This window comes from Zootoca vivipara, chromosome 2 (assembly GCF_965207765.1).
Source record: "Zootoca vivipara chromosome 2, rZooViv2.hap1.1, whole genome shotgun sequence".
Lineage (NCBI taxonomy): Eukaryota > Metazoa > Chordata > Lepidosauria > Squamata > Lacertidae > Zootoca > Zootoca vivipara.
The window spans coordinates 111,812,681-111,831,338 of record NC_142584.1 but is presented as its reverse complement, the minus strand read 5'-3'; the positions used below and the strand labels follow the sequence as shown (position 1 = coordinate 111,831,338).

Below are 18,658 nucleotides of genomic sequence, written 5' to 3'. Positions count from 1 at the left end.
GCTCCAGAAAGTTGTTCAGACAGTGGCCTGCTCATTCTTTTCTCTTTTTCCTAATCAACAGCTTTATTGTCTTCCTCACTCGTATCGTTCTTCACGCCAATGTCACAGTGTCCAACAGCTAATTATCTTCTTCTTCCTGAAGCCAAATAACGCAAACAGTTGCGGCTCCCGGATTTTTGTCCAGTCTGTTTTTTGTACTACACACTGCTTCTTGCAGTCACTGTGTTTGCCTTTGCTCCTTGTCTGTGTTGCCACAAGATCGTCTGAATGTCTGTGAATCAAACTACAATAGCCTTTGGAGGGGATCTAAACAAAACAAAAACAAAAAAACAGTTGTAGTTTGACTCCAACTCCCATGAGCCCCAACCAGCATGGCCACTGGCCAGCAGGATGATTCGAGTTGTAGTCCAACAAAGCCTTGAGGGGCAACCCCTGTCCTATGAATTTGCTTGCAAACAAATGGATATTTATAGACTTATTGATAAAAATGTTTATGATGATCCCAATCATGGATGATGCTAAATATAAATGATGTTTGGAGAGGAAAACAGGGTGACTGGGAAGGATTTAATTTAAGTATTCATTGCATTTTTATTCTGCTTTTCTGTCTAAAACACCAGCTTTGTCCAAACCTCCCCTTTTATCCTCTCTACAACCCTGCTAGGTAGGTTAGACCAGACATCCCCAAACTGCGGCCCTCCAGATGTTAAGGCCTACAACTCCCATGATCCCTAGCTAAGAGGACCAGTGGTCAGGGATGATGGGAATTGTAGTCCAAAACATCTGGAGGGCCGAAATTTGGGATGCCTGGGTCAGACTGAAATATAGCAACCGGCCCTAGATCACCAGTGCTCTAAACACAACCTCACACTGGCAGATTACTGTATCTAGTTTTAAGTATTTAGTTTAAGGTTATGCCTTGAACATTTATTAGGAAGACCCAAAGAGTTCTCTCTTTAAAATAAAAGGGGTACACCCCCCCAAAAAAAATTCATATTTTTTCACCTTTTGAATTTTGAAATTCCACTGAACTTTATGTTTCTGCAAAATGTTGTGTTGGCACTACTTCTTCTCAGTCACGTGATTTATTTATTTATCTTCCATTGTGCACCCTTTCCACAGCTACAGTCGAGTGCTGACCTTGGTCAAGACTAGAGTGTCTCTGGATACCTTTGTGTTTAACTGCTTTATTTTTCCTCCAGGCAAAGCAGTCGTCCTGAGCTGTTGCCTTCATGTTGCTTCTGTGTGGCTGAAAGATTTCTCCCCCAATCACACACTTTCTTTTGCAGCAATGTTGGCTTCTACCACACACTCATCAAAACAGTTTACGTAGCTGCTGTTCCCACCATTCACTGCTCAGCATCTCTATGTGCCCACCTTAAAATTAACTGGGATATTTGAGTGGGGTTTGCGTGTGTGTGTTTTTTCAAGCAGGTGCTCTCTCTGACTGGGTGAAGAGGAAATTATTGGGGTTCTATCCAGTACCACAACGACTTCTGCCCATGTAACGGGACTTATTTTCCTCTCTCCACGTGCCTCAGTTGCCCTCATTGGGGAGAGACAGGGAGTCCCATTGCACAGATGGAAGTCCTTGTGCTAAAGGGATGATTTTGTGGGATACAACCCTTTTCTCACCCCCTCTTCTTGACGGGGTCAGCTCTGATACAGGTTTGGCTAGCATACATCTCCACTGAACTGGCCCCTGCTCTCCCCTGAAATCAGCATTCTTGCTTAGAATTAAAACAAAAGTTAAGTTTGGGCATGTAATTCTTAATAAAATTTACCCTCATTCAAATTTTCTTGACAAATTGGGTCTAGGTGAAAGTGGAGGGTGAGTTTAGTGTAAATACTTTCACCCATTGCAAAAACAAAACAAAACCCCACAACCCTACAAAAAAACTTAAAGCATTATATAAATTTTGTTAAATAAAATAAATAAATAGCACAAGGCCTGGAGCCCTCTTGAGATGTGCTATCAGTGACCCATGCCCTAAGTATATGGACTGCTACATTCTTTACTAGCTTAAGCCGTCACATAGCCTTCAAGGGCAGCCCACCGCCATAGAGTAGACTACAGTAGTCAATATGCCTTTCACCCTTATTCCACTCCCAGGGAATGGGGAGGTATACTAGCTGGAGTAAAGCCGGGGAGGAGGAGGAGAGGTTGCAATTTTCTCACCCAACATCTTTCTTTCTTCAGCTCCAGGATCTCCTTCAGCTGCCAAGACCCAAACTTTCCCTAGACTCACCACACAAAGCCCTGAAGGGCCACTGCGGGACCTGACTGTGACGGACGTCTCTCCGGACAGTCTCCGTGTGACTTGGTTGGCCCCACCCAGTTCCTTCCGCAGCTTTTCCCTTCAGTACAGGGACCCCAAATCCAGTGCCCCACCAGGGAAAATCAGAGTACCGGGGACAGAGAGAAGCGTCACCGTGATGGGTTTGACCCCCAGAACGGAGTACGAATTGGAGTTAAGTGGGGAGAAACCTGATGGGAGCTACAATCCTCCTCTAACTACAAAGACATCCACAGGTACATCGCTCTGGGCTCCCCGAATTGAGGAAGCTGCCATATGCAGAGTCGGATCATGGCCCCATCTAGCTCAGTATTGCCTACACTGACTTGCAGCAGCTCGCCAGGGTTTCAGTGGCCAATCCCAGCCATGCAAGGACCTTTTCCATTTAGAAGAGATGCTCTAGGCATGAGCCATAACCCTCATTTACCAGCTATATTTGATCACCTTTCTTTTTTCTAGGCCTCTTTTACTTTGTTTCAGAACCTGCACAAAGAAGACTTCATAACACCTCTTATAATACCTATTTCTGACACAAACCAGGAAGTTTTCTAACCCACTAACTCCCATATTTCTTCCAGACACATATTTTGGGGTTCAGCAGCCTGCTTGTCTGTTCTGGTGTGATAAACACCTCCCCCCCCCCTTCATTCCACTTTGCAGGATTCTGAGATGTTGGCGGTTATTTATCATGAGCTGCTTGCTGGGTGTGGGATGGGGGCATAGCTGCCAAGTTATCCCTTTTTTAAAGGGATTTTCCCTTATGCTGAATAGGCTTCCTCGCGAGAAAAGGGAAAACTTGGCAGCTATGGATGGGAGTCCAGCAACATTGAATCCTAAGGCATAAGGGAAGGAGGTCCCCACAACCATTCTAGAGGGTTACCTAGCAAGAGTTGCCATGTTGATCAGCGTCTATACTGCTGCAGTAATTAGTTACGTTTTATTTACTGTATTTTGGTTTTGTGGTTTTTTTAATATGATGGAGACTGCCCTGGGATCACCTGCATGTGATGATGGATGGTGCCACACACACCCTTGCAGTGGCGGGCTGTGACTTGAGCACCTGCTTTTAGCATTGCACCACGTTTCCTGGAATCCTCTTCCCATGAAAGTGAATCAAGCCCCAACATGCCCATGTTCTTTCAGTGTTATATTGTTAACCTCCCTTTCCTCTCAACTCCTTCCCAAATTAGGCTGCGCACACACCCTACTTTTAAAGCACATCTCCACACCCCCAGTATTCTGAGAACTAGAGTATGCCCCTCACAGAGCTATAATTCCCAACAACCTTGTACATTTCCCAGGCTTCTTGGGGGGGGGGGGGACATGATGTGCTTTCAATGTATGGTTCCCATGCAGCCTTGATCTGTTTTATTTCTGCAAATTTTCAGTTCTCATTTTTAATGCTTCGGTGCTGTGTTACGATCTGTGTAGTATATTCTGTTCTATGTCTGCGTACTGAAGAACATAAGATGAACCTGCTGAATCAGACCAAAGGCCCATCAGGTCCAGCATCCATCCTCTTCTCATAGTGGCCAATCGGATGCCTGCGGGAAGCCTGCAAGTGAGATATGAGCACAACAGCACTCTGCCTACCTTCGATTTCCAGCAACTGGCATTCAGAGGCAAAGAGAGGCACAGCACAGCCGTCATGGCTAACAGCTGTTGATAGCTGTTGATAGCTGCCCAGAGTGGCTGGGGGAACCCAACCAGATGGGCAGGGTATAAATTATTATTATTATTATCATTATTATTATTATTGCCTTGTCCTTCAGGAACAGACTGGCTCCTATAGGCACCGCATGGGCAGTTTTCTGAAAATATAGTGGTGTAGAATCTGGAAATCAGTGAATTAATGAATGCAACCGATAACCTACCGTAAAATAAACCTCTTCAGTCCAGAGGAGGGACTGGACTGTAGCCAAGTTGCTCGCAGTCCACTGTCCCCTGGGCTCATGGATAGTGTCATTATACAGTTTGGTCATTAGATGGCACTAGACTTGGTTGTGTAAGATAGAACACAGATCACGAAACAGCATTAAAACCAGCTAGAATTAAAAACTGCAGATATAAAATAGACTTCTTCTGGGTAGGCTTGATAAAATAAAATAAAAATACTTGGGGATTAGGATAATTATATTTTCTCCCATCCGCTTACTTCTTTCCTTCTTAAGAGTTCAGCAGCCGTCATCCTCTCCTCCTGTTGTTCATTTTTCAGCCCCGGCACCAGCAGTGGAAAAGCCCACTTTGGGGTACATCTCCGTCTCAGATGTCAAAGAGAACTCAGCCCGCCTGTCCTGGGACGTCCCCACGGGGACCTTTGACTCCTTTTTGATCCAGTATAAAGATGCTGAGGGCAAGCCAAAGAGTCTGCCTGTGGATGGAGGATCCCAGGAGGTCACCATCTATGACCTAGCGCCTTCCCGGAAGTACAAGTTCACTCTTTATGGACTCGTAGGCCGCAAGAGACATGGCCCTGTTTCCACAGAGATGGTTACAGGTGAGCGATGTCTCTCCAGAATGTTGGTTGGCATGCTTGATTTTTAGAGTTGAAATGAGTTTGGGGTGGGGGGTGGGGAATGCCGAGCAAATCCTAACTCAAATTGGCTTGCAAAAATAAGTCGCCATCACTATCCTGGACTCCTTCGGGGAGGGGGGGACACCAGGGTGTGAAATTTATAAATTAAATAAACAATAGCCTACCCTTCCCTTCAGGTATGAGTGTCGTTGCTTTTGCAGCCAAAACAGTGCCATCCATGCAAAAGAGGGACGTGGCAAGGTTTGCAGAAGTAACCCCAGAAAAAGTTAGTAGTGGGGGGGGGGGAACATATGGGTGAACTCCAAAACAGCCCAACCACCACATTTCATTGCAGGTCCCATTTGCTTATATGCCTATTTTTTTAAAAAGATGGGGGGAAAGTCAAAGCCAGATACTCACCAGGGGCAATGTTATTCCTGCATAGAAACAAATGAGGCAGATTTTCCAACAATTATAACCATGCCTTGCCAATTTTGTTGCATCAGATTAACGATGATTACATTATAAATTGTTGCGCTGAAATTTCTCTCTCCCACAAATTACGTATTCCAACGCTTCCAGTTATCCAGACCGTTGGATCCATCTGTTTTTCTTTCTTTTAAAAGTGCATTTGAATTGGCATATTATTATCTACAAAGTAATCAACAATATTTTCAGAAGTAATATTCGGAGCCTGTCTCAGATTTGAAAAATGTGCAAATGTTAATTCAAGGCAGCCTAATCTGCTGGAATATCTGCTGCTTCTGAAATGCCCATGTAATTTCCAGGCCTTCCTTCCTAACTTTATCCAGAACCATAATTTTGCATAAATGCAGACACCTAATATGTGGTACTGAGCACAGGATTAAGAATGTAAGAGCCTTTCTGCTGGATCAGGCCGTGGGTGCTATGCAGCATGCATGGCCCTGGCACTGAAATTTGTGGGTGCCCAGCCAAATTCATGGGGAATGTTGTGGGTGCTTGGGCACCCAGGGCCCCAGGGGGTTGGCACCTGTGCATTCAGAGATGTATGATTTTAGAGTCAGAATATAGCCAATATGGCAACTAGATCCTGATATTTTTATTTTCCATGAATCTGTCTAATCCCCTCTTTAAAGCCATCCAGGTTGGCGGCCACTGCTACACCCTGTGGTAGTAAATGCCACTGTTTAACTTTGCCCTGTGGAAGGAAGCACTTCCTCCTTGAATATCCAACCGTTGAGAGACAGAGAAAATGCCATTTCATTTCCATTTCATTCCCTGCTCTGGAGTGCTTACGTACTGGATTTCAGGAAATTCAAAATGGCTGCCACCATCAAAATGGCTGCCTCTGTTGCCGCTCAGTCTTATAGAAGCAGTACAAATTTTTTACAGAGTGGGCGGGTCATTTGCCTCAACAGCTTATTTTAGTCAATAGGTGCTGTGTTAATTGTACGCCTCCCCAAAAAGGACAGTGATAGAAGCCAGGCATGTTAAAAACACAAAGTCAAACTGTGCCGTTCCAGTCAGTCCTGGTTTTGAACCTGAAATGCACATGGAAACTTTAATTGCATTTAGATTTCTTTGTTTCCTTTTCCAGATAGAAATGTCTCGTAAAATCCCAGAGATGTTTTACTTGAAAGCAGGCCTAAAGGTTTAAAAACTATCCCATCATGGTGTTGCTTTAAAATATATATATAATTCTCCAAGAGGAGGGAGGAATCAGAGAGAAATTGTCCGTGTCGCATGTATGCCTAATCTATAGTAAGCCCTACTGAGTTCCGTGGGATTTACTCCCAAGTAAACATGGCGCTGATGAGTTGGCAAAATGGTTTGGCCAAAGAAAAAGTAAGCTGAGGACAAAGTACCTCTTCTAGGCCCAAGGGTGTGGGCAGCAGAATACAGCTGTATCTGTGAAGAAGCTCTGACCAAAAAGCAGGAATGGAATTTTTATGATTCAAAGTTATTACACTGAGGCAACAGAAACCCCTTTCAGCCCAGGCCTGTGGTCTGACTCCAACATTTTGTGGCCCTGGGAGTGACAGATGTCAAGGAAATACTATCTGACTTTTAGAAGACATCTGAAGGCAGCCCTGTAGAGGGAAGTTTTTAATGTTTGATTATTTTTTTACTGTGCTTAATATTTTTAATTTGTTGGAAGCTGCCTAAAGTGGCTGGGGCAACCCAGTCAGATGAGTGGCATATAAATAATGAATTTTCTTCATCATCACCTGAGCTCAGCTCTCCAACTTTCTGTCTATATCCTAAAGCCACTTCCCTCCTCACAAAATTCATTATGCCCTCCAACATTTTTCCAATGATAATTGTTGTTGTTGTTTAGTCGTTTAGTCGTGTCCGACTCTTCGTGACCCCATGGACCATAGCACGCCAGGCACTCCTGTCTTGCACTGCCTCCTGCAGTTTGGTCAAACTCATGATCGTAGCTTCAACAACACTGTCCAACCATCTCGTCCTCTGTCGTCCCCTTCTCCTTGTGCCCTCAATCTTTCCCAACATCAGGGTCTTTTCCAGGGAGTCTTCTCTTCTCATGAGGTGGCCAAAGTATTGGAGCCTCAGCTTCATGATCTGTCCTTCCAGTGAGCACTCAGAGCTGATTTCCTTCAGAATGAATAGGTTTGATCTTCTTGCAGTCCACGGGACTCTTAAGAGTCTCCTCCAGCACCATAATTCAAAAGCATCAATTCTTCGGCGATCAGCCTTCTTTATGGTCCAGCTCTCACTTCCATGCATCACTACTGGGAAAACCATAGCTTTAGCTATACAGACCTTTGTTGGCAAGGTGATGTCTCTGCTATTTAAGATGCTGTCTAGGTTTGTCATTGCTTTTCTCCCAAGAAGCAGGCATCTTTTAATATTGTGACTGCTGAGTCTTTTAATTTCGTGACTACAATTGAGGAGATTGCTTTAATAATATTATTATAATAATAATTTATTAGACTTGTTAGTCTATTGCAACCAAAATGTCTCTGATGTATGTCTTGTGCAAAATTGCATGCAACAATGTGAATATTAGGGGGGAAATGCACAAAAATGCTGGATTTTTTTGCATGTTGATGTGGAAATATAGAGAACTGAATTGAAACCTGGAAAAACAAGAAACTCCGAAAAATTGACACTGGCAGATCCATCCTTAGCTCAGTCCCAGCACTCCCTTTAAAAAAATATATTCTTTGCTTCATTGCTCTCTAGGCAAAGTCCCAGCCCCAGAGAAGAAACCAGAGAGAGAAGTGACAGCTCCACCCGGCCTGGGAGAACTCTCCACCTCAGATATCACCAGCAGTTCTGTCCGTCTCTCCTGGACTGTCCCCTCTGGGAGATTTGATTCCTTCCTGGTCCAGTACAAGGATGCTGAGGGCAGACCCCAAGTGCTGCCCCTGGAGGGGGACTCCCGTGAAGTCACCATCCCTAGCCTGGCTCCTTCCCGCAAATACAGGTTCAATCTCTACGGTATCTCCGGTCGCAAACGTCTCGGCCCAGCCACGGCAGATGTCACCACAGGTCAGCAGAAGGCCTGCCATGAACTATAGTATTGTGTTTGCAGGAAATGGTGTCTTTTCCCCACTCTAACCCATTTCCTTTTCCAGGGCGTAGTCAGGGCCGGTGCATCCATTTAGGCGGACTAGGCCATTGCCTAGGGCGCGAAAATGGAGGGGGCACTGCCGAGCCTGCCCCGCAAACCCCCCGTGCCACCACCGTCCTCCCAAGGCGCGCGCTCGCGCTCCTCCCACCTATGGAGGGGAAGCCGAGAGCTCCCCGGCGGCGGCCGCAGCTAGCGAGCGGCGGTGGTAGTGGCGGCAAGCTCCCGCAGCCAAAGCCTTCAGCTATGGGTGCTGCCGCCGCCACCCACCCGCCCACTCGCTCGCCGAGGAGCCCCCAGTGTCCCCTCCACAGGCGGGAGGAGCGCGAGCCAAAAGGAGAGCTCAGCGCCCTCCCGCCCACAGAGGGGACACTGTGAGCTCCCCAGAGGCTGTAGTGAGCAAGCGGCGGCAGCGCCCGCTGCTGAAGCCTTCAGCTATGGGCGCTGCTGCCGCCGCCACCACCACCACCGCTCACTCAGTGCAGCCGCCGCCGCTGAGGAGCTCAAAGCATCCCCTCCACAGGCAGGAGGGCGCCGAGCTCCCCCCTTGGCCCGCGCTCCTCCCGCCAATGGAGGGGACGCAGGGGCATCAGCAGTGTGCGTGCGTGCGTCATGACGCATGCGCCTGGGGGGCGCCAGAAGGTGTTTTTGTCAAGGGCGCAAAAAGCCCTAGCACCGCTCCTGGGCGTAGTGTTTCATTTTTCCTTCACCCAGGACGCAACTGTACACAGAATTCAATCATGTCTTTGCATCTAGACAATGACGGGACAAGTGTGGCTATTACCCCACTTATCTGGGTGTAAGCCCCCTTGAAGTCTGAGTAAGACTCATTTAGGATTGTGCTGTAGCATGATTTCACCTTCTCTGAAGCCCTGCAAAAGTTTTGAGTGCTGAAAGTGCTCTTTTAAAAAACCAGTGACCTTAGATTACCGTATATGAAACGGTGGGTGCCACCTATCCACAAAAGCACTCCTGTGGCCTTTTCAACAGGCAAAACGAAAATAAACACCCAGAACAAGGGCTGACATTCAAGGTGCATATTATAGCGCAGTCCTACATATTCAGCTGCTTTTCCTGCCATGACCAGGAAAGCAGGAATGAGTGCGCTGGCTTAGAAACATTATGTGTGGATCTCTAGGCCTATGGAGGGCTGCTGCTGCTGCTGCCCTTTATTATATTTCGTCTTGCTTCCCCAAAACAGCATCAAGGGACGAAGAGCCTGTACCTGAGCCTGAGCCAGAACCTGTCCTTGGTGACCTCTCCATCTCGGATGCCACCAGCAACTCTGTCCGTCTCACATGGAGCGTCCCCACTGGCAGCTTTGACTCCTTCTTTCTCCAGTACAAGGACTCCGAGAACATTGACCAAGCCCTGACCATAGACCGAAATTCCCGCGAGGCAACTGTTCCTAATTTGGTTCCTTCCCAAAGATACAGATTCTTCCTCTATGGAATCTCTGGGCCCCAGCGTCTTGGACCTGTCTCAGCTGATGCCACCACAGGTTAGCACAAGCATTCAGTCCACGTATATGCCTTTTCTAACTGGCAGAGCGTTTGTCCTCTTTCTCCTTTTGGAATGGCAAGGTCAGAAAAAGATGGAGCCGCAACCTGAATCCTAAAACTTTGGAACGCCATCTCACTCTGTGGTGCTACGAGAGCAGTGGATTCGTTTTGCGATTTCCCCCCTGCAAAATTAAATTAAAAGAATTTAATTTAAAAGACAACATTAAAGGAGCGGCAAGCTTATTTCACAGCCATTACTAAGGAAACACAGGAACTGTAGTTCTGCTAATGAGCCGTGCAAATTGCAGTGCTACTAAGGAGCCATGGGAACTGTGGAGCCATGGGAATTGCAATATTCCTAAGGAGCCATGGGAACTGTGGTTCAGTGAAAGTGTAGGGGATCTTTAGAATGGAAATCACAGTATCTCCAGAAAGCTATAGATCTCGGGATGCTTTGGAGGATATTTGCATGGGTTGGTAGATGTGGAAGTCAAGCTGGATAAAACTTTTTTAAAAAATTTCATTTTCAGCTATTATCATTGTTTTTAATGTTTCTCTCCAAGGGCCTTTTGATTAAATTTGACAGATGTCACCAGGCTGCCAAGTCTCCCGTTTTCCCTGGGAAATCCCCGTTTTTCCAGCTGTTCCTAGCTGAAAAAATGGATTTTTTTGTTTTTCCCCGGTTTATTCTGGTGCGGCGGCCATTTTGGAACTGGGCGGAGCATGCTCAGAAGCGACTTGGCTGTTTGGCAGTGGAATTTGCTGCCAAGGAGTGTGGTGGAGTCTCCTTCTTTGGAGGTCTTTAAGCAGAGGCTTGACAGGCATATGTCAAGAATGCTTTGGTGGTGTTTCCTGCTTGGCAGGGGGTTGGACTGGATGGCCCTTGTGGTCTCTTCCAACTCTATGATTCTATGACTTTTGATGCTGCTCTGCCCAGTTCCAAAATGGCTGCAGTGCGACTTCCGGTCTGCTATTTCAAGCCCGGTCCCTTATTTCTCTGACAGCAACTTGGCAGGTATGGATGTCACATGGTTTACGCATGACCTGGAGATGAAACGGCCATCTCTAGATTAGCCGGCTGTCACAGAGCTCATAAGGAGGGCCTTCTGCCTCTGTCTCATTTCTTCCTTCCTACACCCGTTAAGAAGTACATTCTCATCTCTTCCTCTTCTGTTTTGCAGCCCCACTACCAACAACGCCTGCTCCTCAGCCCAGCTTGGGAGAGCTCTTGGTCTCAGACATCACCACTGACTCTGCCCGTCTCTCCTGGACTGTCCCCACTGGGAGCTTCGACTCCTTCCTGGTCCAGTACAAGGATGCGGAGGGGAAGCCTCAAGCCCTTCCAGTGGACGGAGGTTCCCGCGAGGTCACCATCTCCAGCCTCGTGCCTTCCCGAAGATACAAGTTCAACCTTTACGGACTCTCTGGTCGCAAGCGTCTGGGTCCAGTTTCTACTGACACAGTCACAGGTCAGCAAGGGGAGGTTCTAAAGACCTTTTGCCAGTCTTAATACATTGCCATGGGTATAGCTTAGAGATATATCTGCTTAGAGATATATATGCAGAAAGTCCCAGATTCAGTCCCTGACATCTCCAGACCAGATAGGGCTAGGAGAGATTTCTTGCCTCACACCCTGGAGAGCTGCTAGCAGTCAGTCTGAATACTACTGAACTAGATGGACCAATGGTCCAACTCAGTATAAGGTAGCTTCTTATTTTCCTGTGAACCACCCTGGTAGGTCAAATGATTTCTCTCTCTACTACTATCTGTTTCCCCAGCATCACTTCCAAAGGAACCCCCAATTGCTCCCAGCCTGGGGGAGCTCTCTGCTTCTGATGCCACCAGCAATTCCATCCGTCTCTCCTGGACTGTCCCCACGGGGAACTTTGACTCTTTTCTGATCCAGTACAAGGATGCTGAGGGCAAACCCCAGGCGATTCCAGTGGAGGGAGCTTTCCGTGAGACCATTGTCCCCAATCTGGTTCCTTCCCGCAGATACAAGTTCAACCTTTACGGACTCACTGGCCGCAAACGCCTCGGCCCCATCTCCACAGATGCCACCACAGGTCAGCAGCAAGAGTCATTTGGGCTGGATGTGTTTTAGTTTTCTTGTTTTCTCAGAGGGCATCAGCGGTGTCAGAAGTGGCTGCCGAACACTCACATTTATTGCTTTCCCATTGATTCCATAGGCCTTGGTTCCAAGGGACTCCTTTCAGGATACAGCTACTCAATCAGTGTGGTGGGTGGGTGAGAGGAGCAATCTTTGTATGTTCTGAGTAGGGATTGGGGAGAAAACTGAAACATTTTGCATTTATTGGTAAATCCACCCAATTCACTTTTTCCAAACCAATGCACAACCTGAAACACATTCATCTTTTGAAATTTGTGTTTCTCTTAAATCTTATAATACAGTTCTCCAGGTGAGTAATGTGTACAAAAATGAATATACTAAAGATTGCATATAAATGCATATATTACATCTTCCTGTATAGATAAAGATGCTGGGCTAACATTTCACAGCTCCTTTTGTGGGATTTGTGGTGCCACATCAAAATTTTAGATTCACATGAAATCAGAGCGAAGCCCCCATTGGAGAATTGATAGTCCCTCATCACAATCTTGGATTTTCATGAAGTCAGGGCAGGGAAGTTACGGAAAGAGAAGGCAGGTTGCACAGCACCAGGGGCCACTGCATGGGAGTCAGAGTGAAGAAACATTGACAGGAGAAATGTGACGTAAAACAACACTAGAAGTTTGAGTAATGCAAGGTTGATTGATTTAGTGATTGCTTGCTTCAGTTTACTTATAGTATATAATGCTTTCCCACAATGAGCTGTGCCAAGGGCGGTTTACAACAAACACTCAAAACATCAAAATACAAATATACAAAATACAGAGCATGTCAGAGCATGACACATTTGAGTATCCCATTGCGACCATGAGAAAAAGTTCTTTCTAACCACTTCCTCCACATTCTTATAAACTTCTATAATATGCACCCTCCTCAGTTCTTTTATCTTCTAAACCAGTGTTTCTCAACCTTTTTTGGGCCACGGCACACTTGTTCCGTGAAAAAAATCACGAGGCACACCACCATTAAAAAAGTTAAAAAATTTAACTCTGTGCCGCCCTATATTATAATTATGACTGTAAGAAACACTTGCCAAATATTGCTTTCCAGCGCGTTAGTGCTGTGTATTGGCGGCCGCCAGGCTCGTTTGCATTGAGCTTTGGGAAAGAGGAGGAGAAATATTGCTTTCCGGCGGGTCAGTGTTGTTTATTGGCGGCCGCCAGGCACGTGACAATGCAAATCGCCCTTCTCGTCGCCGCACGTCGCGGCACACCAGCCAGCGTCACGCGGCACACTAGTGTGCCGCGGAACAGCGGTTGAGAAACGCTGTTCTAAACTGCCCACCCAGGAGAGCATTTGTTCAGCAGCATCTACTTCTTTCTGTTCCTCCAGCATCACCTACAAAGGAACCCTCGATTGCTCCCAGCCTGGGGGAGCTCTCTGCTTCTGATGCCACCAGCAATTCCGTCCATCTCTCCTGGACTGTCCCCACAGGGAACTTTGACTCTTTCCTGATCCAGTACAAGGATGCTGAGGGAAAACCTCAGGCAATCCCAGTGGAGGGAGCCTTCCGCGAGACCATCGTCCCCAATCTGGTTCCTTCCCGCAGATACAAGTTCAACCTTTATGGACTCACTGGCCGCAAGCGCCACGGCCCCATCTCCACAGATGCCACCACAGGTCAGCTGCACTTGATGAGCTGGGGCCCTTTTCTGCGATCTATTTTCTATGTCAATTCATGCAAAGATAGTGGCTGAGCCCATGTGGGGTTCTCTCAGTGACTGTCCAAACCAACCTGGAGCCTGTGACCATCATCTGAGGTCCTTCTTCGTGTTCCTCCTTGCCTGGAGGTGTTTCAGAATTTCCACCTTCCTTATTAATTTCCTTCTTTCCTCAGGAAGCAGCACCAGTGTCAGAAGTGGCCACCTAACAGTCAAACTTACTGCTTTCTCTCTGATTTTACAGTAGCTGTGTTGACACAAACGTCTTCCCAACGTTCTATCTGTTCCTTCTCTTTCCTATTTGTCTTTTACTCTTCTCTTTCCCACCCCCGTTGATCCATCTGTACTGTTCTGCGCATCCCTCAAAGATACAGTTACATAGCCAGTGTAGTGGAGGGGAGAAGGACCCAAATTGATGGGGGACCAAACTGAATCATTTTGCACTTCTCAGTAAATCTCCCCAATTCACAATCATTCTTCGACAGTTGCTCTGTCCCAGCTCCTGCCAACCTAGCAGTTCTCTAAGGTTCACAATGCAGTTCTCCAGCCTAGCAATACATCCAACAATGTGTGTGCTGGGGGGGAACGTTGTATTTTTTATGTTGTGAACTGCCCTGATATCTATGGGTGAAGTGCAGTATACAAATTTTAATAGTAGTAGTAGCTTAGCTCTCACTCAGGGTTGGGGAATCTCATTTGGTCTGGAAGCCATATGCGGCTCTTGGGACTGTCTGCTGGATACACACCCTCCCCTCAGGACGCACACCTCACAAGCCTTGCTTTAGTCTTTTGGCCTGACTTGGATTGTGTCCTTGGGCTCTGATACTGCGCTTGCTTACTTGCTTGGGTGGATGATAGAGAGACATGTCTGAGGGCATGCAGAAAACAGCCTACTTTACAAAGGCAACATTGACATTCATGGCTCCACCCCCTTTTGCCTCTAGCCACACCCACCATTGGCCTGGGGACTTTCGGAGGTAGAGCAGAAGGGAATGCATCCTCAGGATGGTAAAAATGTCCCCCACCCCTGCCCCACATCTTGTCCCACTGCTATGGGGTTACAATTTCTCTCTGTTTTAGCTGCTGTAGGAACACCACCAAAGGCCACCACGGAAAAGGTCACCGTCGTTCAGCTCAGCCTGGACCAGCTGTCCGTTTCTGACATCACCAGTGACTCGGCCCGTCTCTCTTGGACCGTCCCAACGGGGAATTTTGACTCCTTCCTAGTGGAGTACGAAGATGTAGATGGGAGGCCGCAGGCCTTGCCCGTGGATGGGGCTTCCCGCACGCTCACTGTCCCCAACCTGGAGCCCTCCCACAGATACACATTTAACCTCTACGGACTTTACCGTGGCAAGCGCTATGGCCCCCTGCCAGTGGAGGCTGTCACAGGTCAGCAATGGATGAATTGGCCGACAGGGCTGTGGTCTCCCCCCTCCCCCTCCCCGGCCACACTTTTGTGCTTTCTTCCTCAGGGCGCACCTGCAGCATCGGAAGAAGATGCATCCCAGCCTATGAATTTCTGTTCTCTTTCAGGCATACCTTTTGAGTTCTACACCTGAAGGGCCTTTCTTGGTTGGCGGGAGGAGAAAAAAACCTCTCTGCTCGAGTGATAGCCTGGCCCACAGGCAGATACTTACTTTTTACATTCATATTAACATTGAGCTGAAAGTTCCTTCTCCCCTTCCACAGCAAACCATTTTCCCAGCCCCATTTGCAGTGCATTTATGGCAGGTTTGAAGGGGCCTGTGGAGACAGATCATAGAAAATCTGAGGTGGCAAGGTGACTTGCGTAGAAAAGAGTGGCACCTCCCCCCTTTCTTGCTTCCTTAAATATACAGCACCATGTCACTCCACAATTCCATAGCTACATGGTAGATCAATTGCTTTGCATGTAAAAGATCCCAGATTTAATATCGGACACCTCCAGTCCATTTAAAAAAGGAAGATGGAGCAAGTGATCAGGAATTTTGTCTGACTAGTGATGGAGATCCTAGTACCCTCCAGATGTTTTTGGACCCCAGGTCCCATCAGGTCCCATCAGGCCCAGCCAGCATGATGGCGTGCGATTATAGGAGTTATAGTCCAACAACTTCTGGAAGGCACTGGGTTCTACATCCCGGCCACAATTGCTGGAGAACTGTGGACCAGGAAAATCTAGCTTGTTAAACTTCTCCTAGCGACTCTAAACTCCATTAACAAACTACGAACCCCAGGATTCCTTTAGCAGGGAAGCCATGACTCTGACACTGGGCCTCAGTCGCCAGCGGTGTAACATATTTGCAGCTGAATTTTCATTGTGCCTTATTTTCTTTTTAAAAATAAGATAATGTTGAAACTGTTGCAGAAATGCAACAAGCTAAACTAATCCCAAAACTAGAAAAAGGAGAAACTGGGAAGAACCAGCAATGACTGTTTTGTCCATGCCTACCAGCATTCATTGCCCCGTTCACATATAATTTAGCTCTGTATGTGTTCGGATCCTCATTTGGCCTGGGAGCCATATGCGGCCCTCCAGGCATCTGAATCTGCCCCTTGGAACTATCCGCTGGACGCACACCTCACAAGCCTTGCTTTTGTCTTTTGGCCTGACTTGGATTGTGTCCTTGGGCACTGATACTGCACTTGCTTGCTTGGTTGTTTGGGTGGGTGATAGAGAGAGGTGTCTGAGTGCATTCAGAAAACAACCTACTTTACAAAGGTAACATTGACATTCATGGCTCCACCTCCTTTTGCCTCTAACCACACCTACCATTGGCCTGGAGACTTTTGGAGGTAGACTGGAAGGGAATGCATCCCTCAGGCTGGTGACAGAGTCCCCCACCCCTGCCCCACATCCTGTCCCACTGCTATGGGGTTACACGCTCTCTCTGTTTTAGCTGCTGTAGGAACACCACCAAAGGCCACCACAGAAAAGGTCACCGTCGTTCAGCTCAGCCTGGACCAGCTGTCCGTTTCTGACATCACTAGTGACTCGGCCCGCCTCTCCTGGACCGTCCCAACGGGGAATTTTGACTCCTTTCTAGTGGAGTACGAAGATGCAGATGGGAGGCCGCAGGTCTTGCCCGTGGATGGGGCTTCCCGCACACTCACTGTCTCCAACCTAGAGCCCTCCCACAGATACACGTTTAACCTCTACGGACTTTACCGTGGGAAGCGCTATGGCCCCCTGCCAGTGGAGGCTGTCACAGGTCAGCAATGGATGAACTGATTGACTGGGCTGTGGTCTCTCCCCTCCCCCCCCCCAGCATACTTTTCTCCTTTCTTTCTCAGGGCACATCGGAAGCATTGGAAGAAGATGCATCCCAGCCTATGAATTTCTGTTCTCTTTCAGGCATACCTTTTGAGCGCTATTTCTTGAGGGCCTTTCTTAGGTGGCGGGAGGAGAGAAAAACCTCTCTACTCGAGTGATAGCGTGGCCACAAGCAGATACTTACTTATTTACATTTATCTTAACATTGAGCTCAAAGTTCCTTCTCCCTCTCCGTTGCAAACCACTTTCACAGCCCTGTTTGACATCACCAGTGACTCAGCCCATTTGCCCTCCACTTATGGCAAGTTTGAAGGGGCCTAGGTAAAAGGATTGTAGAAAATTTGAGATGGCTATGAGACTTGCTAGGTTGCAAACTCTGGTTTGCTAAGGGTCTCCTAACAACTCTTGTCTCCCTTAACGAACCAGAAATCCTAGGATTCTTTTAGGAGGGAAGCCATGGCTCTTAAAGGGCCTCAGTCTCCCATGGTGTAAGATATCTGCAGCTAAATTTTCATAGTGTCTTATTTTTAAAAATCTGAAGGAAAAAAACCCAAATCAATTTTAAACTGCTGCAGAAATGAAACAAGCTGAACATGGGTGTAGCCAAGGGGGGCAGCTGCCTTACAGATCAAGTAAAACAATCAAAATATTGACCAATCATGTGGCTTCTGCCCCCCTAATAAAAGTCCTGCCCGCCCCCAACAAACTCCTGGCTATGCCCATGAAGGTGAACCCAAAACTAGAAAACGGAGAAATTGGGAGAAACCAAAGCTGACTGCTGTCCATGCCTACCAGAATGCAGTGCCCCTTTCACATATAGCTTAGCTGTCTTGAGGTTGGTGAACCTCATTTGGGTTGCAAGTCATAAGCAGCCTCCCAGGCATCTCAGTCTGGCCCTTGGAATGATCCACTGAACACACCCCTCACAAGCCTTGCTTTGTACCCAAGTCTTTTGGCCTGACTTGGATTGTGTCTTTGGATCCGGATGCTGTTCTTGCTTGCTTGCTTGGGTGGATGATAGAGATACGTGTCTGAGCGCTTTCAGAAAACAACCTACTTTACAAAGGCAACATTGACATCCATTGCTCCACCCCATTTTGCCTCTAGCAACACCCACCAGAGGTTGACCTGAAGGAAATGCATCCCTCAGGCTGGTGGCAGAGTCCCCCACCCCTGCCCTACATTTTGTTCCACCACAATGGGGTTACACGTTCTCTCTGTTTTAGCTGCTGTAGGAACACCACCAAAGGCCACCACTGAAAAGGTCACCGTCGTTCAGCTCAGCCTGGACCACCTGTCCGTTTCTGACATCACCAGTGACTCGGCCCGTCTCTCCTGGACCGTCCCAACGGGGAATTTTGACTCCTTTCTAGTGGAGTACGAAGATGCAGATGGGAGGCCGCAGGCATTGCCCGTGGATGGGGCTTCCCGCACGCTCACTGTCCCCAACCTAGAGCCCTCCCACAGATACACGTTTAACCTCTACGGACTTTACCGTGGCAATCGCTATGGCCCCCTGCCAGTGGAGGATGTCACAGGTCAGCAATGGATGAATTGGCCACCTGAGCTGTGGTCTTTCCCCTCCCCTCCCCCCAGCATACTTTTCTCCTTTCTTCCTCAGGGCACATCGGAAGCATCAGAAGAAGATGCATCCCAGCCTATGAATTTCTGTTCTCTTTCAGGCATACCTTTTGAGCTCTACACCTGAAGGGCCTTTCTTGG

At 47.5% G+C, this 18,658-nt stretch overlaps 1 protein-coding gene across 7 annotated transcripts in view; it reads left to right on the top strand.

The window, feature by feature from the left end:
* Nucleotides 1-18,658, top strand: part of TNXB (tenascin XB) — a 117,718-nt gene that overhangs the window by 49,857 nt on the left and 49,203 nt on the right. For 4 of the 7 annotated variants that reach the window (XM_035107289.3, XM_035107284.3, XM_035107290.3 and 1 more), the window contains 10 exons: nt 2,201-2,533; nt 4,513-4,794; nt 8,002-8,310; nt 9,591-9,890; nt 11,073-11,360; nt 11,670-11,957; nt 13,355-13,642; nt 14,764-15,075; nt 16,563-16,874; nt 18,163-18,474. In XM_035107289.3, the coding sequence (XP_034963180.3) occupies nt 2,201-2,533; nt 4,513-4,794; nt 8,002-8,310; nt 9,591-9,890; nt 11,073-11,360; nt 11,670-11,957; nt 13,355-13,642; nt 14,764-15,075; nt 16,563-16,874; nt 18,163-18,474 (3,024 nt within the window). The remainder of the gene's footprint in view (nt 1-2,200; nt 2,534-4,512; nt 4,795-8,001; nt 8,311-9,590; nt 9,891-11,072; nt 11,361-11,669; nt 11,958-13,354; nt 13,643-14,763; nt 15,076-16,562; nt 16,875-18,162; nt 18,475-18,658) is intronic. The other 3 variants (XM_035107292.3, XM_088663454.1, XM_035107294.3) reach the window with 3 other exon arrangements.